The sequence below is a fragment of the Lycium ferocissimum genome, unplaced genomic scaffold (genome assembly GCF_029784015.1).
Source record: "Lycium ferocissimum isolate CSIRO_LF1 unplaced genomic scaffold, AGI_CSIRO_Lferr_CH_V1 ctg51, whole genome shotgun sequence".
In the NCBI taxonomy this organism is placed as follows: Eukaryota; Viridiplantae; Streptophyta; class Magnoliopsida; order Solanales; family Solanaceae; genus Lycium; species Lycium ferocissimum.
The window spans coordinates 46,839-73,822 of record NW_026725865.1 but is presented as its reverse complement, the minus strand read 5'-3'; the positions used below and the strand labels follow the sequence as shown (position 1 = coordinate 73,822).

The 26,984-nt window shown below is 36.7% G+C and overlaps 2 protein-coding genes and 1 pseudogene across 2 annotated transcripts; 1 reads left to right on the top strand and 2 right to left on the bottom strand.

The window, feature by feature from the left end:
* Positions 1-437: 437 nt before the first annotated feature.
* On the top strand, positions 438-1,588 carry LOC132044672 (ethylene-response factor C3). The gene has a single exon (XM_059435178.1). The coding sequence runs from the start codon at positions 613-615 to the stop codon at positions 1,237-1,239; it is 627 nt and encodes a 208-aa protein (XP_059291161.1). The 5' UTR covers positions 438-612; the 3' UTR covers positions 1,240-1,588.
* Positions 1,589-2,914: 1,326 nt separating this feature from the next.
* On the bottom strand, positions 2,915-4,753 carry LOC132044665 (low affinity inorganic phosphate transporter 1-like). The gene has a single exon (XM_059435171.1). It carries the CDS (start codon positions 4,713-4,715, stop codon positions 3,123-3,125), a length of 1,593 nt encoding a protein of 530 aa, XP_059291154.1. The 5' UTR covers positions 4,716-4,753; the 3' UTR covers positions 2,915-3,122.
* Positions 4,754-9,779: 5,026 nt separating this feature from the next.
* On the bottom strand, positions 9,780-26,773 carry LOC132044702 (low affinity inorganic phosphate transporter 1-like; annotated as a pseudogene).
* Positions 26,774-26,984: the final 211 nt, after the last annotated feature.

Here is a 26,984-nt window from a genome sequence, read left to right as displayed (position 1 = left end):
TTACTTTCACACAAATTACTTTAATTTAAGAATGGGTTTAACTTATATCTGAGTTCTTATATCTTAGTGAACTGCAATGGAGAGTGTTATAACAGATAAATAGTATGGTAATTTTTTTTTATAGTAGATTAAAAGAAAAAACAAACTCATATGAAAGTTTTCTAGAAAAAAATAAAACAAATGTTACTGAATCAGTTATGTATTATGTTTTTGCTCACGAATTTGTATGTTGTTCTAACTCAAACCAAGCTATCTCTAAGATATATACACTGAACTATTAGGTCAATTTTTTCTTCTATTGTAGACAAATAATCATCCTTATTTTCAAAATTAGAGTAATTTTTTTTCATTTTTGCTGAAGTGTTATCTACTGATATCTTTTGATTGAGCTGATAACATAGTTTTTTTTAATAATTGGTTGTGTATATAGATAGAACTTTTTAAAAAATTATATCCAATCTTGATTTTCTTTGTGGGCCCCCCTACTTAGGGCTATATAAGGTGGATCAAGCTTTCAACTTCTCCCCATAAAATGGACCATTACCATAGACAGAGTAGCAACCTATTTCTTTAAAATATTTCTAAAGAAAAATAAAACCCCAAAAGAGGACAATGGATTCTTCTTCTTCCTCCTCCTCTTTCTCTAATTCCCTCTACAATTTCAATTTCAGCACCCCTCCCCTTCCATTCAACGTAAACGACTCGGACGAGATGTTCCTCTATGGCCTTCTCACGCAAGCTGCCCTAGACACCACATCTGAAACGAATAGTACCTCCATGGCTGAGCGAAAACCCTCACCAAAGGACAAGAATTACAGAGGTGTCAGGCGTCGGCCATGGGGCAAATTCGCGGCGGAGATTAGGGATTCGACAAGAAATGGAATTAGGGTATGGCTAGGGACATTTGATAGTGCTGAAGATGCTGCTTTGGCATATGATCAAGCTGCTTTTTCAATGAGAGGGTCAGAGGCAATCTTGAATTTTCCAGTGGAAAGAGTTGTTGAATCTCTTCATGAAATGAAGTGTCATGTTGAACAAGGTTGTTCACCTGTGGCGGCTCTTAAGAAGAGACACTCTATGAGGAAGAGAAATTTGAACAAGAAAAATCATAAAGTTATAAAAGATGAAAGTAATTATGTTAATTTAGTAGTGTTTGAAGACTTGGGTGTTGATTATTTGGAGCAACCTTTGAGTTCAAGTGATCAGTGTAGTACTAGTAATGACTGCCAAGAATTGTGATGGGATGAATAAAATTCTTCCAAGCTTAACCAAAGGATTCAAGTTTGAGTCATGAAAATGAAAAATTCATGGTAAAATCTTATGGGCACGAATCCAAATTAATTGATGTCCCAAGACAAATACTTGACGCCTGATGGGAAAAAAAAAAAATAATACTACTATTGTAGCTTTTATTTCTTGGTAAATCGTAGGTCCATCCAACTATTTTCTTTTTACATCAATTTCTCCCTTATCAATTTCTCCCTTACTTTAATTGGAGATCAGTTTGTAGATATTTCTTTTGTAAATATATTTTTGGTGATGGTGGCTTGTAATGCTCAATAGCTTCAATGTGATTTTGGTACTTTGTTGGAGAAGAACTTCTAAATTTTTAATCATCTAATGTTGTAGCAAATTTATTGGCTTGACTAATATGGACCCAGCTATATGAGGGTTTTAATGTTCCTTATAAAAAAGGACTTCATACTTAAAACTCCATATCTTTACCTTTAATTAAGGATGGACAAATATTTATCATTCTTCCACATTGTTTGATCATAAGCATTTTCCATTACTTACAAGTATTATACCAAAACCTTTACAACATATACTACTCCCTCGTTTCATTTTATGTGCGTATACTTACCTTCTTAGTTTGTCTCATGAAGAACGATATCGTTCTTTATTTAGCATCATTTTAACTTTTTTCTCCTAATGAGATGCTTTATAGCCACATAAATATATATAACTTATTTTATACCATAAGTTCAAAAAGTGCTTGTTTCATTCAGTCAAATATCATCACATAAAACGAGACAGAGGAAGTAATATTTTAATGACAAGATGGATCACCTGTTAGTTCAAAACGAACCAAGCAAATATATGAAATTAAATTTGATAATAACAGTAACTCGTTTTATCATGCCCTTCTCGGCAGCCTTTTTATTGTGTTCAATGAACCATTCACGGGGTGATTTGAAGTAGAAAGGTGGAAAATGATTCAGCTTCAATCTTCTCAAGCTTTGCTTTAGAGTGGAAATTAGTTATAACAAGCATAGTAAGACTATGAAATTACGATAGTTTATACACACTTTATAAAGTAAGAAAAACTACAAAGTTTATGTACTTAATGAAATTTTATGTTGTGCCACTTCACAACTCACAAACACTTACATTAATCATGAAAAACTACCAACAAAAATAAATGGCCAAATAGACAGGCGACAGGCGACCCCTCAAACTTGTCTAAGGGCCTGACCTTAGATAAAGTTTCATAAATATTTTAGTTTCTGAAATTAGTCATATCATAACTGCCGAAGTCTAGTTTTCAATGGCTCACAAGCATATTATGAAATGTAATCAATTTATTGAGGGTGAGTGCCTTAATTTAGGAGAAGGTAGGTATTCTCTAGTCTAAAAATAATCCCTTACATTACCAATGTGAAAATTAAACTCCTTTACACATTGATAAGAAGCCTATTCAAGAAGAAAAATACAAGCACACCAATTTCACCACAAGAATATCCAAGAAAAAGCCCATGGGCCTGTTTTTTCTTTTAACTTAGAGCAAGCCCAAATCTTGTGACAGAACAAAAAGAAAAATATGAAAGAAATGTGAGGCATCCCAAAATAAAAATATCATATGCAATAGTAAAAAGTCAAATCTTAGAAGAAAATTCAAGTCATTATGACTCAATTACAAACAAATTTTGGTAATATAAATAAAGAGCAAAACCATTTTCACCTCACATTGAAGTGAAATAATTACAATTACACACTTGGTCACAAAAAATAGAATTTAAAAATTACACCAAACGAGCTTAGGCAATACAAAGAAAGTGGAAAGTAAAGCAACAAATACATAGAAAAGAAAGGAAAACAAAACACAAGTGATTTTCAGCCAATTAATCACCTCCTGTTTCTCCAGATATAGTTTCTTGGGATGCTTCCTCCAGGGATTTTCCTTTTGGCTCTGGCACACAAAATGTACAAATCATTCCAAGAGCATTGATACACCCTAAAACAATGAGAGAGTTCTTTATGCCGATACCAGCTGGGTATCCTGCATCGGTTTTCGTTGGATCTTTATTTTGTGCAGCGTACAGGAACCCGTATACCCCCACTATAGCTCCAGCTTTACCTGCAGCTGCAGAAATCCCATGACAAGTTGATCGAAGCCTGGCAGGGAAAATCTCAGCTGGGACCACAAATGTGGTTGCGTTAGGCCCAAAGTTCGCGAAAAAGAATGTGAGGGAGTACATGACCACGAACCCGATATGGTTCTCCTTCAATGTCCAATGATGGTAGGGAAGGGCGATGGCAAACATGAAGACAGTCATGAAGAAGAATCCGATCAATTGGATTGCGAACCTTCCAATTATATCAATGAACGCCACGGTGAACCAGTACCCTGGCACTGTACTACATAGCGCAATCAAGGTTTGTGCTCTTGATATTTTGTAAACTTCCTGAACAGCATTCATTGTTGCGGCCGGAGGGATCCATCCAATTGCTGAGAACACATCTTTTTGGAATAGATTTTGGCTGTAGAAAGCAATGTCCAACAAAAACCATGTAGAACAGGTTCCAAATAGGTGCATCCCGTGGCGACGAACGAATTCCATAGAAAATAGACCAAATTTATTAGTTTCGTCCCTAGACATTTGTTCGATTTTTGCATCCTCAGGATCAATTTCAACTTGTAGTACCCTACCCATGTCTCGTGCGGCTTTTTTTGCATCTTTTGCTACGAGAGCCGTGTAACGGGCTGTTTCGGGCATCTTCATGCGCCAATAGTAAGTGAGGCCAGCTGGTAATGCCCCGAACATGAGAATTATACGCCAAATGAAGTCGGATTGTGGCACGGTGGACAAAGCTGCATTTTCAGCAAAAGTTGGGGCCTTATAAGCATGATCAAATCCAGCCGACACAATAAGTGCAATGATCCCACTAAACAAAATTCCAAAGCCTTGCATGGCGAACACGGCAGCTATGAAGGCGCCACGTGTCTTCTTGTTTGCATATTCGGACATAATGGTGGCGGATAAAGGGTAATCCCCACCAATGCCAAATCCAAGCCAAAATCTGAAGAAACAGAGTGTGGCCATAACACCCTTAGGAGTATTTCCAAAGGAGAGTCCTGAAGCAATAGAACACACAACCATGAGAACCAAGGTCATCCCATAGACTTTTTTTCGGCCCATTTTGTCTCCAAGCCAACCGAAGAAAAGCTGACCGGCTAGGGTGCCGACCAGGGCGACTCCCGTGACTGACGATGAGACGGTCGGAGGGAGTGTTCCAGGCTTCAAGAGATCGGGTTTAGTGTAGTATAAACGCCCTAGTAATTTTGTGACAAGGGAAATGCTGAAGAGATCATAGGCATCAGTGAAGAATCCCATTCCAGCAATAATAATTGCTGTGAAATGGTAGAGTTGAGTCTTTGCCACATCAAGTGCATTAAGCACTTGTAGATTATTATTATCCTCATCACCAGCCATGCCTAAAATTGCTTCTTGCCCCAAAAGTGCAAAATTATCTGCGTTTTAAGACACAACATTAATTCAAGAAATTGAATAAACAATAAAAAGAATTGTATGATTTGGTCTTATTTAGATTCAAAAAGTTCACATTTAACGGGACAGGGTTTTAAGATTCAAAGAAAGTCTTCTGAAACGTGTGGTGTTAAATATGCTTTAATTTTGTGTGCACTAAAAAAAACTGGGTAATTTGCGGAGGTTGAAATTAAGTTACAATTCGCAGAGGTTTTAGCCTCCACTATTTGCTAGCGGAAGATAAAATCCCCGGGAATTGCAACTTAATTTCAACCTTCTCAGATTACCTCTTTTTTTTTTCCGGTAGTAGTGACTATAAAGCATCTCACTAAAGCTAAAATGAGAAGTTTAAAGTTAAATCATTTTTAAATATAGAAACGTATCATTCTTTTCTGAAAAGGACTAATTAAAAAATAATGTACGTAACAATAATCGAAATAGAGGGAGTAATAAGGATGCTGAGTATTGAAATCCCATTTACTATACATGTGTATGTGTGTGTGTGTGTGAGAGAGAGTGTGTATTGCAAAAGTAAATCCTAATGTATTGGCCTAAAACTATTCATGTAAAATCAAAACTATTTAAGTTACCTTCTTCTTCAGAAGAAGAAGATTGTGCACTTAATTTCTGGCTTTGGAGAGAACTAATTAATGTGTTAAGCTTTGGGAAAATTACAACTACTTATAAGGTGTCTCACTAATACCATTTCAGACACAAACAGAATAATCTCAAGAATATTATGGGCATATACCTTTATATCATGTCAACAATTTTTCCATTTGATCAGTATTATGAGTAGCATATACTCCTAGTTGAACTTTGAAGTTGTCCTCGATAAGCTGACAAGTTCTTAAATCTTGTGAAATGCACACCATGATCCATATTTTAGACATTATCTTCTTAATTATATATTAATCCAACCAAATAACGGATCTTTTGTGTGTAATCATCTGATATCTAGAATTTACAGGTTTGATTAATTTAAATTCGCGCCGCATAAGACTCATTTTATAAGAGAAGGGCTTCCTAACATGAATTTCTCCATTTTCAGTGCTCAAACCTGACACCTCTAGTTAAAGGTATAAAAATTAGATCGGATGGCCAGTTTCTGAACCGCTTGTTAATATTCAGCCATAATTTGAAATGTAATTAGGAATAACCAACATTTAAGGCGAAAATAACATCTGAACAAAAAAACTCCTAGCAAAAACATGGGGCAAGATCTTTAACAAGTGGAACTCCAACGCATGTGTTAGCATTCAAAAATTTTTTGGCGTTTAATTTCAAACTCCATCAATAATTTATGGAGTTCAAACTCCATGAATGATTCATTGAGTTCAAATTTTCCCAAACTAATCAACTGTAAAAATTTGTTGGAGTTTTAAACTCCATTAATAATTCACGGAATTCAAGCTTTTGTCAATTCAAATTTCACGAATGATTTATGTAGTTCAAATTCACAATCTAAATGTGAAAATTTCCGATAGTTCCAAACTCCATGAATAATTACGCGAACTTCAAGAACGATTCATGGAGTTCAAAGTAAAAGTTTGCTGGGGTTTTTCATGTTTTAACTAGGTGTATTTTTGTCAAAAGTTTATTTTCCGTATTTAAAAGCTAAACACTAAATAATTTGAAAACACTAGCTAAAATTTAATTAGTGGTCCAAAATATGATTTGACGTTTGCCTATTTCTCCAGAGGAATCACATCCATCCCACCACGTTTCTTAATGGGTTCGTTTTTGATATGTGTTCGTTCATATCTCATCCTCTGGCTAAAGTTGACTTCCATAATTTCTGTTGCAACTTGTTATATATTCGTGTCTTATTCATATATACTTTTATATATATCTTGTATGTATCGTTGCTTGCTCAATAGTTGTTGCAACCTTAATTATATTCAGTACATACCGTACATTAGCAATAGACGTCATTTACTTCTTTGATCAAATATTGAAAAATAAGAGGAAAAACAAAGAATTATCTTTTCTCATTCCAACAATTCAATCACTTTCTTGACAAATAGTTTATAACTTAATAATCAAAGTCAGAGGCTCAAAGCAATTTGGATAATTGACAATTTGTACATGTATAATTGCATTTGCGTGCGCAGCTAACATTTGAGAGTGATATTTAGCTACCTTACGGGAGATAACATCTCATAATGTCTGGCAAATTGCTAGTGGTGAACCATAAGATACACTGTTCATTTCAATTATACGGCAATATTACTCGTTAGGGTTTGCCTTGAATTTTCCATCTTATTTAAATTTTATAATAATTGTGTTTTACTAAAAGGGATTTATTGGTAGAAAAGATTTTCTTTGTGGAAAATGACTTTACCATATTTATTCATTTTCTTGTAGGAGAAGATTTAGACTTCTACAAATAGAAGATTTGTTCTTCTCATTCAATAACACAATAGCATCCACAATGTAGTCGTTTATAGAGTTTTGTTTAGGGGAAGATTTTTCTCTCAATAGTTTTTATGCTTTCTTATTAGTCTTCTCATATGTAGGTCAATTGACCAAACCATATAAGAATATTTTTATTGTTATTATTTTAGTATAGTTCTTTTTGTTGTCTGACTTACTGTCATTTAAGGTTTACAATTATTGGCTTCCGCATGACGCCCTGATTATTTCGATCCCAACATTAATGGGCATGAAGTTCAAGAAAGAAAAAAAATAGTGCTTTTGAAAGTAATTGTATTTACACACCATAATATTTGTGTGGCTATGGAGGACAAGGATTAGGGTAGAAAGCTAGTAGTCGTGATTTTATTCTTGTAGTTTATTGTTCTTCGATTTCTGTGACTACCGGTTATTTCTTGTACTTTGATTATAGTATTATTTTGTTGCAGTAACTATTCCTTTTCTCAGAATATTTTGTCCTCTCTTTAGTATTTTTACAGTTGCTTCTTCGCTTTCGTTAGTTATGTTCCGTACTGTTTTAATGTGCTTTTTGAGCCGAGGGTCTATCGGAAACAACCCCCTCTATCTCCCAAGGTAGAGATAAGGTCCGCGTACACACTACCCTACCCAGATCCCACTTGTGAGATGATACGAGATATGTTGTTGTTATTGTTGCTTTAAGAACATGCCATTAAAGAAAAACTATGAAACTTTAAATTAAATAATTATAAAAAGTTTTTATTCTCGTCGGAATGTATGATAAGAAAAAATAGAGCCACATAGATAGTCACCCTCACACCCCCCCCCCACCCCCACCCCCGGCCCAACATGGACGAGAACGGCCTTCAGGCTCTACATGTTACCAGAATGCGGTTAAGACTATCCAATTTGGTGGATCTTATTAAATGGTTGGTTGGTTACCTACATAAGAAAATAATCACTGCATGGGTAATATTAGAATATAAATTAGTAGAATCCACCTACATTACTTCACCAAAAAAACTAAATAAAGAACATGTTGCATTAAAATAGCTTTATTTATAAGTAATGTACCTGTTTGTTTGTTTTTTCTTTTGTCAAACATGTACCTTGTTGATTGATAACCACCATTGCATACCTTGATAAATGATAAGCCAAGTACACATAATTCTTTTTTTTTTATCGGGTATCCCCCAAGGGACAAGCACAGGTAGTCATGTTGTTGTTGTGTTTTTTTTTTTTTTTTCCTTGGATCGTTTGGTCCATCTTACTCCCTTTGTTTTAATTTATGTGAACCTATTTTCTTTTTAGTTTGTGCCAAAATGAATGACCTCTTTTCTAATTTGAAAATAAATTCACTTTATGAAATGATTTACAACTACATAAATATTTAAGACGACTTTTGAACCACAAGTTTTAAAAGTCTTCACTCTTTCTTAAAATGTCGCTTACCAACAAATGGGTTCACATCAATCAAAACGGAGTGAGTATTAGTTATGCGAGAATTATCATGCAAGAATGAGAAAATAGCCAAATGAGCCCCTAACGTTTGATCAAAATCTCAACTACACACCAAATTTTCATAGGGGTCCGCCATGACCCCCCCTAATTTTAAAATTGGAATATATTACTCCCTAAATGTCGAGGTGACATGAGATGGCAAAGAAAGTATGAAGGCAAAAAGACAAGTTTAAAAACCGATTAATTTACACACATGTCATTTTTTTAATTCGCACCTATACAATTATTAGATTAAATTAATTATCACTTTAATCCATTAATTTAAACAATTGTTAAAATCGGATCTTGCCTTTCTTTTTGTGTAATAAAAACAAGTACTCCTTGGGGCTGAAACGTTCCGGCTGGATGTATATATATAAAGAAGATAAGGAATAGAATGGGAAAATTATTAAAAGAAATTGTTTTGTTTAATCAAATGTACAGGTGTCAGGCATGTGCACGTCACTCTCCAGTCCATAGTAAGGATTGACATTTTAAAGGTAAGTATATTCCACTTTTAAAATGACCAGGGGGTCATAGGACCCTCGCAAAGGTTTGGTGTGTAGTTGGAATTTCGGTCAAACGCTGGGGACTTATTTGGCCATTTTCTCATGCAAGAATTTTATGCAGTGATTAAAAAATGGATTATTATGCCTCGATTTTTAATGAAGTTTAATTTATATATATGAATTACCTACTTAATAGTGACATTTATATTATGATGTGAAAATATAAACTTATACCTTGCGAAAAAGTTATTTGTAATAAGGGCCAAAACTTAAAAGAACAGCTAAAAATAGGGACAAAAGTGCAAATGACCCGTATTACTTTTGAGTCCAAGCACAAAGATAAGCGACAATTTTGGGCTTTCTCGATGGACATTCAACAATCATTTTTTCGCACGGATTGTTCCTATTTCGGGGTGGTCTTTAATTTCAGTCCCTATTTCTCATTTAATAAAGATTTGTGTGCCAAACATAATTTCCCAAAGCATAAGTTTACAGAACTTTTGCTTTGTCCGACTTAAATTCTGTAGGAATTAAGTTATCCGGCCTAAGTTTTGTAGTATGTAATTCGCTCGGCATAAGTTGAGAGAACTTTTCTGTATGAACTGAGTTATTCCTTGTAAGCTGAGAACACATCTTTTTGGAATGGATTTTGGCTGTAGAAAGAAATGTCCAACAAAAACCATATGGAACAGGTTTCGAATAGATGATCCTATGACAAACCAATTCCTTAGAAAATAGACCAAATTTATTGGTTTCTATCTCCTAGACATTTGTTCGATTTTTTCATCCTCGCATCAATTTCAATCTGAATACCCCCTGCCCATGTCCTTGCAGCCTTTTTTTGCATCTTTCGCCACGAGAGCCATGTAACGGGTCGTTTCGTGCATCTTTATATGCGCAGTAAGCCGAGGCCAGCAGGTAATGCTCCGAACATGAGAGTTATACGCCAAATGTAGCCGGCTAGTGGCACGGTGGACAGAGCTGTATTTTTTGTGAAAGTCGGGGCCTTATAAGCATGATCGAATCCTGCTGACGCGATAGGCGCAATTATCCCACTGAACAAAATTCCAAACCCATGCATAGCGAAAACGGCATCTATGAACACACCACGTGTTTTCTTGTTTGCATATTCGAATAATCGATGGAGGGGTAATCGCCACCTATTCCAAATCCAGTTTCCAAAATCGGTTAAAACATAGTGTGGCCATAACACCCTTAAGAGTGTTCCCGAAGGAGAGCCCTGAAGCAATGGAACACACAACCATGAGAACCAAGGTCATCCCATAGACTTTTTTTCGGCACATTTTGTCACCGAGCCACCTGAAGAAAAGCTGACCGGCGAAGGGGATATGGACGTTGCAAGTTTGGCTGGCAGGCCAGGAAATTGCTCTGCGCGAATGCACCAGGTGGTGGTGCGAACGCGCAGAAAGGTGACCAAGCAACCCAGGGCGAACGGGCCACTACCCAAAGACGAACGCACTGGGTACTTTCTAGGTGTTACACCCCATTTTAGCCGGGCTAAATTAGGAGTATAACGTATTGGTGATTCCTATTTTATTTTATTTTTAAGGAGTCGCCACCTAATTGACTTTAAAGGTGAATTAGGACACCTAATTGTTAACTAAGGTAAAGCTACCTAAATCTCCGTTAATGGTCCGTTTTAATCCCGTGACTTAGGTAAGGGTTCTAATTATCCTAAAGGAAGGGGGTTAGGCATCCTTAGAATCCGTTAATTACTTAACCGGCCAAACTTAGGTTAATTAGGTTAAGGTTAAAGACACGAGTGTAATATTTAAAATTTTAAGAAAATGACTTGTAAAGATTGCTAAGGTTTTTGAAGGAAAAATTTAACAATGTTGTTTAAAATAAGACTAAAAAATAATAATTTGAATAAAAGATGTCTTTAAATGCCATTTAAAATAAGATTTATGAATATTGTTAAGACTTTAAATGAGAATATATAATAATGCTATATAACATGAGATTCGCAAAATATAATAATTTGTACATAAGTAAGCAAAATGTGTTTATGAAATATTTTGATAAATTCTTAAACAACTCAAATGATGAGATATTAGTTGACTTTGCTTAGGAGTATAAAAAATAGCTAACGTGAATCCTCTTTATCCCTTTTATTATTCCTTATTAAATATGCTTACTTAAAAATATGCATGATTGACTCCAAAAAACTTGAAGAGTTATTTACAAAATGCTTGAATTTACATTCACAGACGTTGATGTTTTGAAGATAATAAGTATAGAATATAATTCCTTTAATTAAAATATGAATTTATGCTATCAATTATTCTAGAAGTGAATATTATAGATACTATAAATAACTTTAATACAACAAGAAAATGAAGCTTAGGGATTAATTACTAGTTTCCTTTGGATTAACTACCCAATATACTATATTAGCCCACTAATTTACTAGAAATCACCTAAGTTAAGAAAACAAAACAAAGTAATGGGTTAGTTGTATAATACAAATTAAATGCATGAAAATGAAATAAGAGAGCAAATTATATCAAATGGGCTCACCATTTTTAAAGAGAACCTAATCGTTTTGCTATTGGCTTTGGGCCTGCATTCTCTCTTTAAATGCATAAGCTGCGGCCGTGGCTGGGCCGACGGGCCTCGGCCCGTAATCAATTTACAAACCGATGGGGGCCGACTCGATAGAGAAGAGTTCACGTTGGGTTTTTAGCCCAACACCGAATGCAAGAGGATGAGTCCCTCGACTCGTATATGGATACCATGCACAAAAATAAAAGAAAAGGATTAGACATCTATTGATAAATGTATTAAGTAGTAGAAGTTAATTGTCCGATTCAACAACAATGAACTACCATGGCAAGAAGCTCATCAAGTATGGCAAAGAAAGGTAGCAAGTCAAGGAGATTTGGGATGTAGACTCCCCAAGTTGCGCAAAGAAAAGAGGGGTAAGGAAGAGAGCAAGAACGAGGAGAATATTAACAAATAATATTAAATGATACTTCTTTTGTTAAAATACTTATCACAGCTTTTAGTTTAACTTCGAAAATAGATTGAGATGGTAAAGGAATCAAACTTCAAAATCTTAAGAGTAATTGAATCCATAATAGCTTTGGTAAAAGTGACTAAGAGTAGTCCACGATCATACACATAAAGGATAGGTATTAATCTCTAACAAAAGGATAATAACTAAAATCAAACAGCAACTTCCACAAATCGAATTCGCTAATTACCTTACGCCTTATCCACTCAAAAGGGAAGACTTCCTAAAAACACACTTTTACTTTATACAAGTTTAAAGAGAGAAAGATCAAAGAGAGTGGATTACCCTAACCGGACTAAATTAATTTTAGTCAACCGATCACCTCTTCTTCTTCCTTATAACAAAGGTGCTAACTAGCATTATTTAATCTTAAATCATCATGCTTAGTTTACCGTAGAAACGAAGCAGCTTCTTTAAAGAGATGCTAAGAAACTCAAGATCGTATAAGCATACGAGAGCAAGAACTTAAACATTCAATCATGGTCTTTTTGAGCATATTCTACCGCCTCGCTCTTTCTTCAAACTTATAATATTTGCTCTTTCTTGTTAGTAAGCTATAACAACATCTAAACATTTAAGGATCCTAATTGACCCAAACAACTCTAGAAATTAGGGAAACAAACTTGTAAATATATAAGGGGGAACTCAAGTCTAACTACTAATTTCAACTTAATCCAAAACATGAAGGAAACCAACCCCGACAAAAGCATTATCTAAATGTGAGAGAGGCTACTTCCAAAAAAAAAAAAAAACAAGAATAAACATGAAGCTAATCTAAATCTACAAAAACTCATAACAAGTTTGGGAACATGAAAGCGAATAAGACTGCTGAGCATAAACACTTAGTTCACACACAAAACTAATCAAGAGTAACCATCTAATGTAAACGACCAAAAAAAAAGAAAAAAGAAAAAGAAATATCAAACAAACATCAAAGAGGATTACTAAACTGAATAGTGTTCAAGCTTCTCAAAATATTCGACCGAGAAATGTCAAAAACACGCAAAAGAAAAGGTGCTGAATACTTATAACTATATTATATGAAAGAAAAATCCAAATTATGATTTCTTGAGCAGGAAAATAACATTCTGAGTCGGAACTGAATCGTCACATGATCTATCAGCCTTAGCAGCTTTAAACTCATCTTAAATGTATAAAGAACGCTGAGGAAGAACCTATAATGTATCCACACTGCCTCAAACTCAAAAGGAATTGAACTTAATAATAGAGATACATTAGACTAAGAATTAAAAAAATGACTACAAACATATAGACCCGTAACGTATACAGAAAAAATGCACCAAACAAAATAAAAAATAAAAAAAAATAAACGCATACTCCGAACTACATGGAAATTAATCTAAACGATAAGAATCGAAATAGAGAGAGTAATTCTACCTCTATGGTGCAAGAAAAGGGCATCGGTCTCCAATCTATACTCGACTACGACGAACGAAGAGTACTCCGATTCAACCCAAAATTTCGATTGTAATGAGAATATAGGGATTTAGAGTAATATACGCCATCGTTTTTTAGACCCGAAAAAAAAGAACTCAACTTCACCCAATCCGAGATCTCGAATTACAGTCGAAAATATTGAATGTCGTCAAAATCCCCCCCTCCAAAACGTCTCGTCAGGGGTCTATTTATATGAAACATATGCTAGGGTTTTTTATGGTTTGAATTGGGCGGGATAAAAGTTTCGAAATCTAGTCAAACTTGTCTGAAATTCGAACGTTGAAGGAGTTTTGAACGAGCTTGCAGCTCGTCCACGTGATTTGGTCAGATATCCGCTCAAAATGGCGAGATTTGGTTTGAATTTTGGGTCTGTTCGGTTTGGTCTCATCTGGTTTGATACGCATGGTACAAGTGTGGGGAACCTTGCACGAAAATGGGTGGACACGGGTCTGCCATGGTTGAAAGAGGGCATGGCAACAAGGAAAGAGAAAGAGACGAGGGTAGAGAGAGAGAGAAGGAAAGGGAAAGAGGAAGGGGTACGGCTGGCATGGCTGAAGAGTTTTGGGAATTTAATTGTAGTGGGCCGGACGGGTCGGGTAAATGTTGGGCTGGTCGGTTTTGGATAGTAAAATGATTGTTGGGCTGGGATTTGGCTGAATTTCATGGATCCTTCCTCCTTTACTTAAATTATCCCCGGGCTTCTAATTTAATGACTAGTAATATATTAGGTGAAGATAAATATTAATTAGTGTGTATAAAATAAAAATTAATTTAACGAGTACGAATCCTAAACTGAAACGATGGCGAACCGTTTAAAATTCGCGATAAAGTAATACTAGTAAAAAATAGTGAAAATGAAGGTAACGGTATTAATAGTAGTAAAAATATAAAATAATAGTGAAAATAAGATATTTAGCTCGTTAATAAATTTAAAAGCCCAAGAAAATAAATTGGAATAAAGGAGGGACGAAATTGGGTGTCAACACTAGGTCAGTGCAAACCGACTCTAGACAAGCATAAAAGGGGGATTACCGCCTTATTTTCAGACCAAACACCCCTAAAAAATTCCCAAATATTCTGGAATATTCCCCTAACCTCCGTCAACTAAATTTTAGCGCAAAACACGTGGAATTTCAGAATTCAGGTTCGGGAAGTGTATAGCTGTGATTAAAGTATCGTGTTGCAGCGAATCTTGGCTTAGATTCAAGGCGGATATTAAAGATATTGAGGTTCTAGCGGGAGTAAGGTTTGGATATCTCCTTATTGATATTAATTTTGGTTTATTTATGGAGATAAAGTTGTTAAATAGCCGTATAACAAATTGGTTGTCACGACCCAACCCCGTAGGCCGTGACTAATGTCCGAATTGGACACTTATACGTACCCGATACCCAGAATTAGCATATTGGCTTGCATAATCATAATTAATCACAAATAGCCTCAGATATCACATAGTAGTCAACGTAAGTAGCATAAGCCAGCTAGGCTGTCAAAATGTACCAAATCTCAAAATATGTACAAAGGCAAGCCGACTAGGTCACGGGGTAGACCGCCCAAACATATAACACATACACATAACCGTACGTATAGAGCCATAACCCACATACATATCCACGTACCCTCAAACGCAGTAACAAAAAAGCATATGACGGACGGCCCCGTCGTACCCCGAATAAATATGTACATATGCATCGAATAGTATGTATACCAAAATATCGGCTCCGATGAAGGAGCACCCCGTATAGCAGAAAGGTGTCCTAAGTGGGTGGATCACCAAGCCGAGCGTCGGTGCACCGCGGGCATGAAACGCACCCGAAGAAAGGGGGGTCGCACGAATATGTACCGAGTATGTAAAGCGTAAGGCAGATCATAATAACAAATTACGGAACAATAGATAGGTATATAAAATATCAAAATATTTATCAAAATATAAATCGTGCATAGAGCTCTTAGAACGATGGTCGCCCGCCCGTCGATGGCGCCATACCACATCACACCGAAAGTTTCATATCTCCGTAACCCGACATATCCCCGTAACACATCATAGCCAACCATAACACCATACACAAGATAACACTAAATATAAACGGAACCCGGCTCTAGCGAGGAGCTTCCTGGGAACCGTAACACAAAGATAACACCGAATATATCATAACGCGCACAAAATATAACCGGCCCGGGATCCGGTGAACGAGGCAATAACCATAAGCACGAGCGGAGTCGTGAGTAACCATATGCATAAAATCATAATCACAACTCATTATGTAAGTAAGGAATCCATATGCGGAAGTCAAAGTGAAAATAGTATTAAGTTTTTTCCAAAAATCATTAAGGATAAGCATAGAAGGGCCGCGGGCCCCACGGACGGGTGCCGACCCCCATCCGAGCCCGACTACGAGGGTTAGGGGAAAGTTATGCCTTATGAACTTACATATTATGTTTTGGGGCGTTCCGAGCTCGTATGCAAAAGTTACGGACGTTTGAAGTCCGGGACCCTTTTTGTAGTCAAAATTCTTCACAAGTCTTTTGCAAATCAATTATTTGAAAGCATAGGAATCTTAAATTGAACACCTTAAAGAGTAGATCTTTAGGATCGAATAAAGTACGTAGTTAAGCTCGGATTTAAGAATGGAATAACCCCGAGACTCGGGTCATAGCCTAGTAGCACTAAGACATGCCAAAGGAAAGAAAATGACGCCTTACATACCTCTTCCGATCGCAAGATAAATCAAGCCTCAACTCCCGGATACGCCAAGATCTACATAGCGCCAAATACATTAGCATTAGCCATACGCACTTAGGTATTCAAATTCAAACGGACATTAATTTCTACGAAATTTCGACAAAGATTTCCCCTATAAATACACCAACCCCGAGATTTCAACTCGGCTAATTTTCACAACAACCAAACCAACAATCAAGCTACAATATCAACTCAATACTTTCATGTTTACATACTAATTTAAGATCATTCAAACATAAACCAAGAATGTTTCAAGCCTTATGTCCAATATTCAACAATTCCATATTTCATCCAAAATTTCTATATATGCAACAAAACCATCCCAACACATTTTCTTCTTACTAATTCATCACCAACAACAATAATCTACACTTTAACAACTTCATTATCTTAATATCATAAAATCACATTAATATGACATAATTTCCTACAATCCCTTTTCATGCCAACTTAACCCATATAACCTTCATTTACATTGTAAAAATCACAACAACACAACTAACATGTTAAACAAAATAAATCCATCATTATTCCACCACAACACAACCCACGGCCAACATGCCATTTTCCAACTTCATCCAATTTTCATTCAACTTTCATTTCCAATACAATTTCCACAATACCCACGACTAAAATACAACATAAAGTTCAACTCATCCTAACTATAAAACATAGCACTTACACGGCCACATGCACACATGCACACCCACTTTGCAAACTTCCATATTTCTATATATTCTACTCACTTCCATATACTACAACACAAACAAACCTTCATAACATAAATAGAAGGGATGAATTCTTACCTTTTCCTTCCAACTTCTCCACTTAACTCAAGTGTTGAATTGATGATACAAGGACTCAATCTTCCAAAACAACTACACCAAGTTGTAAAGGGACCTTGAATTAGTAGGAAAACCACAAGAAAATAATTTTTGAAGCAAGATTTTTTGAGGGCAAATTTTTCTATGGCCAAGCCGAATAGGCTCTTATTTTTGCTCTTGTTTTCTCTTGTTTTTCTTTCTTGAATGTTCTTCACAATGTGATGAACATGTATATAGTCCACTTTGGTCAAAGATCACATGACTTATGTGTGCCATGGACTTGGATTTTTTTTCCATTTTTTTCCAAGTCATGGCCGGCCACCCCCCTTTGGGTTGGGCCTTGGTTGCTCATTATTTTTTGTAAATTTTCCAAGTCCAATTACTTGGTCCATGTTTTTGGTAATTCATGAAACCATTTTTCAAAATTCCAATTTTGCCTTAGTCTTTTCCAATATTTCCACATCTAAATTTTCCATAACCAACTTATGTATCAAACAAGATCAATACATTACATTGTCCTTAACTTGTCTCGAAACTCCCAAGATTTTCAAAGGTAAGAAAAATACGGGTTATAACATCGGTTAGTTGAGAAATTTGGAAAACATCGTGTGGGATATTTTATGGAGCATATTGGTATTGATATTATTGTTGGTGATGTTGGTATTGTTGTTGTTATTGTTGGTTGTTGGATTGTTATTTCGGGCTAGGTATAAAAACAGGGGAGATGCTGCCCGAATTTTGGCAGATTCTAAACGGAATTAAGTTAAAGGCTTAAGGTGAGCATATGACATTGAGCCTAACAATAGTATAAATGGTTCATATGTAGATTTACGAGCTTGGAAGGATAAACATTGAGTGGCTAAGGAGACCGAAAGGTATGTTAAGGCTAGACCCTTTCTTTCCCAAGGCATGATTCCTATGTTATGATTCCATACCTATTTCCATAACCTTCTTACTTCCAAAGGTTAGAAGTTCAAGATTCTTAAAAGCTTCTTATGATACTAAAGATGAGATGTTTCTTACGATGATCATGATGATGATGATTTTAATGTTAGAAATTCCAAAGCTTATGATTTTGATGCTATTATGAAATTATTGAGTTATTTCATGAATTCCTTGATTTCATTTATTATTGTTATCTCACCTTATGAATTGTTCCTTCGAGGTGAGATATAGCGATGATGATTATTCCATAATATAATCGGAGGTTACCGACCTTACGTCACTCCGATAAAGTAGTAGCTTTTATTTTGGCTCTCATGCATGCTACTTATATTATATATGTATATGATGTGTATATGTTATATGTATATAACATTTATGGATCGGGTCGTACTTTCCTCGGCATTAACATGTGATGTTTATGGATCGGGCCATGCGTTCCTCGGCACTAACATATATGGATCGGGCTGCACGTTTCGCAGCACTATGTTTATGGATCGGGCTGTACGTCCCACAACACTAACATATATGGATCGGGCTGCACGTTCCGCAGTACTATATTTAGGGATCGGGCTGTACGTTCCATAACACTAACATATATGGATCGAGCTGCACGTTCCGCAACACTATTATTTATATATGTATGAAAAATGTTTTGTTTTAAAAGAAAGCTAAGCATGCATAATATTCAGCTTAAGAGGCAATAAAATGTACAGGTTATCTTTATCTCATATTGTGCTCCTTACATCTTGTTATGTTGTTTTTCATCCCTTACATACTCAATACATTATTCGTACTGACATCCTTTTATTTGGGACACCGCGATGCCCGCAGTTCGGCTTAGTCCCGCGACGTACCCCAAATCCAGGATTTTCTCTCGGTTGCGCCGGTGCGCTCCACTTTCGTCCGGAGCCCACGCCTTTTGGTATGATATTTTGATTTGTACGTATAAATATGACGAGGCCTTGCCCCGCCCTTCCTACACTTTACATTCCATAGAGGTCTGTAGACATTTGTATGTAGTTAGACAGTTAGGTAGCCTTATCAGTTCTTATTCCATTACACGACATATGTAGCGGCCTAGTCGGCTCACAGTGTTATTTTCTGCATATATATGTAAATATTGGTTATGCATTTTGGACGTGGAGATTGTTACGCTGTTATCACCGATGTGTATAATTAAGTTAAAAGTCATATATGGGCCACTACGTTGCTCAGTGAGTTTCAAGTGCGAAGGTAGGAGTGCTTGATCAGAAAAGGTCGGGCACTCGTTACGACTCCTCAGTTTGGGGCGTGACAGAGTGGTATCGCAGCAAGCCCATCCTAGGGTTGTCTACAGACCGTGTCTAGTAGTGTCTTGTTTATGGGTGTGAAGTGCGCCACACTTATAAACAAGAGGCTGTGGGGCATTTAGGAATGATTGACCTTCCTTCTTATCTTAGATCGTGCGATCGAGTCAAAGTCTAGGACAGATCATTTTACGGCTTTCTTTTACGCAGATTGATTTAGATGAAGAGGACGATTTCAGATAGTGGGGGTTCAAGGAAGGCCCCCAGAGTAGATTCCGAACCAGCATCACCCCCGGGGCAGATTAAGAGGAGACTCAGTTATTCTATAGAGACTAATCCTTCTGAGGATATTGAGACGATTCCTCCAGAGCTTGTGACATCTATAGAGGAGGAGCCATCAGATCATAATTATGAGACAGACCCGTCTGAGGGTTCGTGTGAGACGCCGGTGCAAGCAAGAGGCTCGCGCGAGGCCGCACGTACTTGATTCCCCCAGTTCCTCCTATGATCGAGCATTTTGTTTGACCAGCTACTAAAGGTGAGTGTTACAGAGTATTCTAGCCCTCTGTCTTGGCCTTCGGTCAATCAGGAGTTACCGGAGTATTCATATCCTATGGACTATGATGGGGGGGATGAGGAAAAGGCGGGGCTAATAGATGGTGACAGGATGGCGAGGGAGATGTTTCACTACATATTTTTCTAGATCGGGGTCAGGACGGGCCGACTACAGGTACATGGGTCCTTTTATTAACACTTCTTATGTTATGTGTAATTATTATGGGATATTATCTGATTGTGGCTAATGAAAATCGGGGGGGAAGTTGATCACCAAAGTAATTATGGACCATCGCGGCTAAGACATTTTGTTACCGCTAGCGACCCCGGGATTAAGGATGAAAAGCAGTCGCGTGATTTGTGACTGTGATAATTCTAGACATTGGAAATTTTAGAGGTTATGATAGTATTTACCCAACCACGGGAGTCAAGAACTTTTCCAACCATGGGGGAAAATGTATTATAGAGTTTTATTCGAGTTTTCTTTTAGAACTTCAAATAGATGTTTAAGGATAGGTGATAAGGACGAGGGGGTAATAACAGGGACATATGAGATTCTTCTAAGGAAAGGTATCTTAATCTTTTTCAGCAGAGGTGGTGAAGGTCAATTGACAACAGGAAACATATGAGCCTTATGATCTATCCTGTGAGATGCTAAAGGTACTGATCAAGTTGGGTATCGAAGGTCAGGTAACAATTGCTACCGGGCAAGTTGATATTGTCTTTCCTCGAATATTAAAGTAGAGTAATTATGATATAATAATATTGGGGAAAGAGGAATATGTATATATATATATAAGAGTAACAAGATTCTGATATCATGATGAGAGAGAAGCATGAGTAAGGGAAGTATGTCGCTAGTGAGGGTTAAGTGGAATTCTTGAGAAAAGGATTAAGACTATAGTAAAGGCGAAAAGCCATTCGGGTAAATTCCTAAAGTAAGTAAGCAGAAAGGATGAAATATGGCAAAAATGTGACAAAGAACAAATGCGAAGATCTTGAAAGCAGATCGGGATAAATACAGTTGACGGTATAGTAATGATGGGTATGGATGCGACCCGAGAGGAAATGATCAAATGTCAAGGAAAGCCTGACTCTTAAGGTTTGTCCGAAAGGATAAATACGAGGCTATATTGATACGTTTGCCTAGGGAATAGGCAACCCTCCCCCCCCCCCCCCCCCACCTCAAGAGATGATTTGGGAAATGGAACGGACTCATACTTCTAATAGGGTATTATACAAACTCCGGGACCAATGTGGTAAAATGGCAAAGTTGAGAAAAGTGCCTTATGAGCGAAGAAAGTTAAGCAAGGTCCTAAAGGCGGAAGTAAGAAAGTGGACTACTGGACTGGGCAAGAGGAAATCATGCAACCATCAAGGACCAGAGGAATGATAATAAGCTAACAAATTTGGCCAAGAGACAAAACATCGATAACCGGAGATAAAAGTCATAGTAAGAAGTACATAAATTCGATCATAAAAGAAATAGGAAGAATGTACGAGGGATGTGCATGAATACGGATAAGTTGTAATATCTCAAGATTTGGACGAAGGAAGAAGAAGAAAAGAGTGCACTCTACGAACATTTCAAGATAAGTACAAGAATTGGTAAGAAAAATTTGAAGGGCTATGATGCAGAACTGTGATGCAAAAATGAAAAGATGAATCGTGAGAATGAATAGTATAGTGTAGATGTAAATCGGGAATTTAGAGTAAGAAGAATCTCAAGGATCTTAGTAAAAAGCAGTTAGGAATGAAGATTACGACTGAAAGAGCATTGTATAAGGACCCCGACAAACTTTGATGTCACCATTAATTCATTGGCCTAAAAGATTAACAATTATGAAAGGAAGAAGTGGTCTAAATTGTATTCAATACATGGAAACCTTGGACTCAGTACAAAAGTTCAGCTAATGAAAGGGGAATGACTAAAACCAGGCAACGAAAGGAATTCCAGTATTGTATGGGATAAAGAATTAGAGGACCACCAAAGCTGGTCAGATGTTTACCAGAGATGGTGAGTACTTGAATATTACTGGTATATGAGAATATTCCTAAAATGGCGGGGGAAGCCAAATTCAGTTTCGAAATGAATTACAATACTCCTAAGCTTGGAAAGGGGCAAATATATTGGCTTGAAGAAGCCAAAGTTGAGATATACCGATTTACTAACAAAAAGTGGGAATGGACTAAATGCAGGTATATATATGAAACAAGGTGGAACAAGAATGCATGACAAGATGATAGAAGAAGTAAAATGGAAATTTTTAGTAAAATGGAAATTTTTGTATAAGAGGAAATGAAGATTTTTACAAAGGGGAATAACTATAGAAGGCTGTGATTAAGTGAGATTTATCCTAATCCCACGATTACGAATTAATTATGTTAAGGTTTGAAGAAAGGAAAGTGGAGGAAAAGTTCCGGTATGAATTTAAAGATATCTTGAGTCGTAAGTCACTTACGTTGTGATTATTAATAAGTTACGAATGTAATTTTTCTATGAGAGATAATAATAATAATAATAATAATAATAATAATAATAATAATAATAATAATAATAATAACAACGAGGAAGTGTCATATACAAGTGTATAAGGTATTGTGTTACGGTTGTTGTCATGGATGGATTGTGAAAAGAAGCACGAGTGATTGAGCCCGAACTACTTGATATACATTGGATGAGCAATCTGAGGGAAAATCACCACCGAGAACAATAAGACATTGGTAGAGAGAAATTAATACCAATCACCCGGGCGTTACCGCAAATGGAACTATGATGAGATTGTAAGGAATTAAGGGGTCCGGCCAAGAAGCTAAAAGGACATGATATGCTATATATAAAGTTTATCAGTACTAAGAGGAATAATCTAAGATAGCACCAGAGAAGCGAGTAAGGAAAAGTGCTACAGTCGAATAAGAAAGGTTGTTCATTAGTAGAGAAATAAAGAGTCACGAAACAGGTTGGGCTAAGCCAACGGAAGGGGAAGTCATGGAAGTAGTTAGAGATAAGATCGCAGGAAGAGGATTTAAGGATATAAACAGAGAAGATGGGCAGTTAAGGAATTAAGCGACCCACTTCATTGATAAACCGAAACGACAGATAGATGTGTCAGACTATGGGAAAGACTTATTAAGTGAAAGTTGGGTGAAGGTCCAAAGTAAGAGGAGGACACCAAAGCAAAGTGGTATCAAAGTGATATCGCGTTTGATAAGGATAAGCTGGTGACAATGGAACCTCGTGGAACAAGCAAAATAATGGCCCTTGTTGGAAGGAGATGAATGAGGCTACAGACAAAAGAAATAGTGAAACAATTTGAATTCGCTGCATAACAGGGCACCTTGGTTAATCTTCAATAAACCTCCAAATTCACCCCTAACTTATTAGCCGGACTAAGGATTAGAAAACTTTAAGAGTGATTGGAAGAAAGGAACCGTTAAAGAAAAGGTTTAAGATATTCTTGATACGAATATGAAAATTTTCATTAGCCAGCTCGAATGTGATAAATCCAATTAAAGGAAAAGGATTAAGCGAGGAATTGTGGTGTTGCACTGGTTGAGAGATAAAATACCACAGGAATCGATTTGACAGCTGTAAGAAGGCAAGGAATGCTATAACATGACCAGATTTGAGATTATCTCAAAGGAAAAGAGAATTAAAATGAGTTAAACCCAACAAAACAAAGGCCGAGGATATCTGTGAAGCGTAAGAAAGATATCTAGAGATCGAAGAAAACAAGAATTCTTGAATAAAGTGAAGAGAGGATCAGAAATTGAATAAAAGTATGTACCGGGGAAAAAGAGCATATAAGAGCATGAACAATGGAGGTGAAGAGATAACGAGAATGATTAAACGTGAAGAGTTAGTAAGAAAAAGGGGCGACCTTGAGCACGAGCATAAAATTTTTCCACTAAAGAAGAAGGATACACTGCGCAATTCAAATAAGCTCAGTTTTAATGAGCAAGTCAGACTGCAAGTAACTAAAGCAAATACCAGGAAACGTAGGTAAGAACATTGACATCCACCTCAGAGCAAACTCTACTTCAACATTCGAGGACGAATATTTTTAAAGGGGGGAAGAATGTTACACCCCGTAGTTCGGTACGTTGAGATCTATAAGTGTCGGTTGTTTTAAGTATGGAATATGGAGTTACCTTCAAGGATATATATGATTGTATGCGGTTATCTTATGGTTATGAAGGTTTTAGTTCATCTAATTAGCTGTGGGAGGATTGGAGAGCAAGTGAATTAAGGAAACTAAGTTTGTTGGAACTTTGGAGAAAATATGAAGGGCAGTTTTGGTCCAATTTGGAGAAAGAATATATTTTAGTATATGAGAAGTTTTAAGGCAAAGCAAAATCCTAATGTGAAGTTCAAGAGGTCTAGTTTCCAACGCAATAAATCGCTCATCGATACGACACCGGAGTAAGGAGATATGGACGTCGCAAGTCTGGCTGGCAGGCCAGGAAATTGCTCTGCGCGAACGCGCTAGGAGGTGGCGTGAACGCGCAGAAGGGTGACCAAGCAACCCAGCGCGAACGTTCCACTACCCAGCGCGAACGCGTTGAGTACTTTCTAAGTCGGTGCAAACCTACTCTAGACAAGTATTAAAGGGGGATTACCCCCTTATTTTTAGACCAAACACCTCTCAAAAGTTCCCAACTATTCTGGAATATTCCCCTCACCTCTGTTAACTAAATTTTAGCACAAAACATGTGGAATTTCGGAATTCAGGTTCGGGAAGTGTATGGTTGTGATTAAAGTATCGTGTTGCGGTGAATCTTGGCTTAGATTCGAGGTGGATATTAAAGATATTGCGGTTCTAGCGGGAGTAAGGTATGAATCTCTCCTTATTGATATAAATTTCGATTTCGATTTATTTACGGAGATAAAGTTGTTAAATATCCGTATAACAAATTGGTTAGTTGAGAAATTTGGAAAACATCGTGTGAGATATTTTATGGAGCATATTGGTATTGATATTGATATTGTTGCCGGTGATGTTGGTATTGTTGTTGTTGTTGTTGACTGCTGGATTGTAATTTCGGGTTAGGCATAAAACAGGGGAGATGCTGTCCGAATTTTGGCAGATTCTAAACGGAATTAAATTAAAGGCTTAAGGTGAGCATATGACATTGAGCCTAACAATAGTATGAATGGTTTATATATAGATTTACGAGCTTGGAAGGATAAACGTTGAGTGGCTAAGGAGACCGAAAGGTATGTTAGGGCTAGTCCCTTTCTTTCCCAAGGCATGATTCCTATGTTATGATTCCATACCTATTTCCATAACCTTCTTACTTCTAAAGGTTAGAAGTTCAAGATTCTTAAAAGCTTCTTATGAGACTAAAGATGAGATGTTTCTTACGATGATCATGATGATGATGAATTTAATGCTAGAAATTCCAAAGCTTATGATTTTGATACTATTATGAAATTATTGAGTTATTTCATGAATTCCTTAATTTCATTCATTATTGTTGATCTCACCTTATGAATTGTTCCTTCGAGGTGAGATATAGCGATGATGATTATTCCATAATATAATCGGAGGTTACCGACCTTACGTCACTCCGATAAAGTAGTAGCTTTTATTTGGGCTCTCGTGCATGCTACTTATATTATATATGTATACGATGTGTATAAGTTTATATGTATATAACATTTATGGATCAGGCCGTACGTTCCTCGGCATTAACATGTGATGTTTATGGATCGGGTTGTACGTTCCTCGATACTAACATATATGGATCGGCTGCACATTCCGCAGCACTATATTTAGGGATCGGCTGTACGTCCCACAGCACTAACATATATGGATCGAGCTGCACGTTCTGTAGCACTATATTTAGGAATCGGGTACGTACGTTCCACAACACTAACATATATGGATCGGGCTGCACGTTCCACAGCACTATTATTTATATATGTATGAAAAATGTTTTGTTTTAAAAGAAAGCTAAGAATGCATGATATTCACCTTAAGAGGCAATCAGATGTACAGGTTATCTTTATCTCATATTGTGCTCCTTACTTCTTGTTATGTTGTTTTTCATGCCTTACATACTTAGTACATTATTCGTACTGACGTCCTTTTAGTTGGGACGCTGCGCTCATGCCCGCAGGTAGTCGAGCGAGCGACCCGGGCGAAGAGGATTTTCTCTCGCCCGTGTTACGATGCGCTCTACTTGGTCCGGAGCCGCAGTCTTTTGGTATGATATTTTGATTTGTATGTATGAATATGACGAGGCCTTGCCCCGCCCTTCCTACAGTTTATATTTCATAGAGGTTTGTAGACATTTGTATGTAGTTAGACAGTTAGGTAGCCTTGTCAGTTCTTATTCCATTATACGACATATGTAGCGGCCTAGTTGGGTCACAGTGTTATTTTCTGCACATATATGTAAATGTTGGTTATGAGTTTTGGACGTGGAGACTGTTATGTTGTTATCACTGATGTGTATAATTCAGTTAAAAGTAATAAATGGGCCACTACGTTGCTCAGTGAGTTTCATGTATGAAGGTAGGAGTGCTTGATCAAAAAAGATCGGGCACTCGTCACGACTCCTCAGTTTGGGGCGTGACAGAAACGACCGAGTAATTTCGTGACAAGGGAAATGCTGAAGAGATCATAGGCATCTGTGAAAAATCCCATTCCAGCAATAACAATTGCTGTGAAATGGTAGAGTTGAGTCTTTGCCACATCAAGTTCATTAAGCACTTGTAGATTATTATTATCCTCACCAGCCATGCCTTAAATTGCTTCTTGTTCCAACAATGCAAGAGTATCTAGGCGTTTTAAGACACAACATTAATTCAAGAAATTGAACCAACCATACAGAAAGATATTTTTAGTGAAATTTTGACTTAGTTAGACTTCAAAACATCACACTTAATGGAGTAGGGCTTAAGATAGGAAGGAAGACTTTTGGAAGTCGTTTTTTAAAAGAAAACATAATGTCTGTG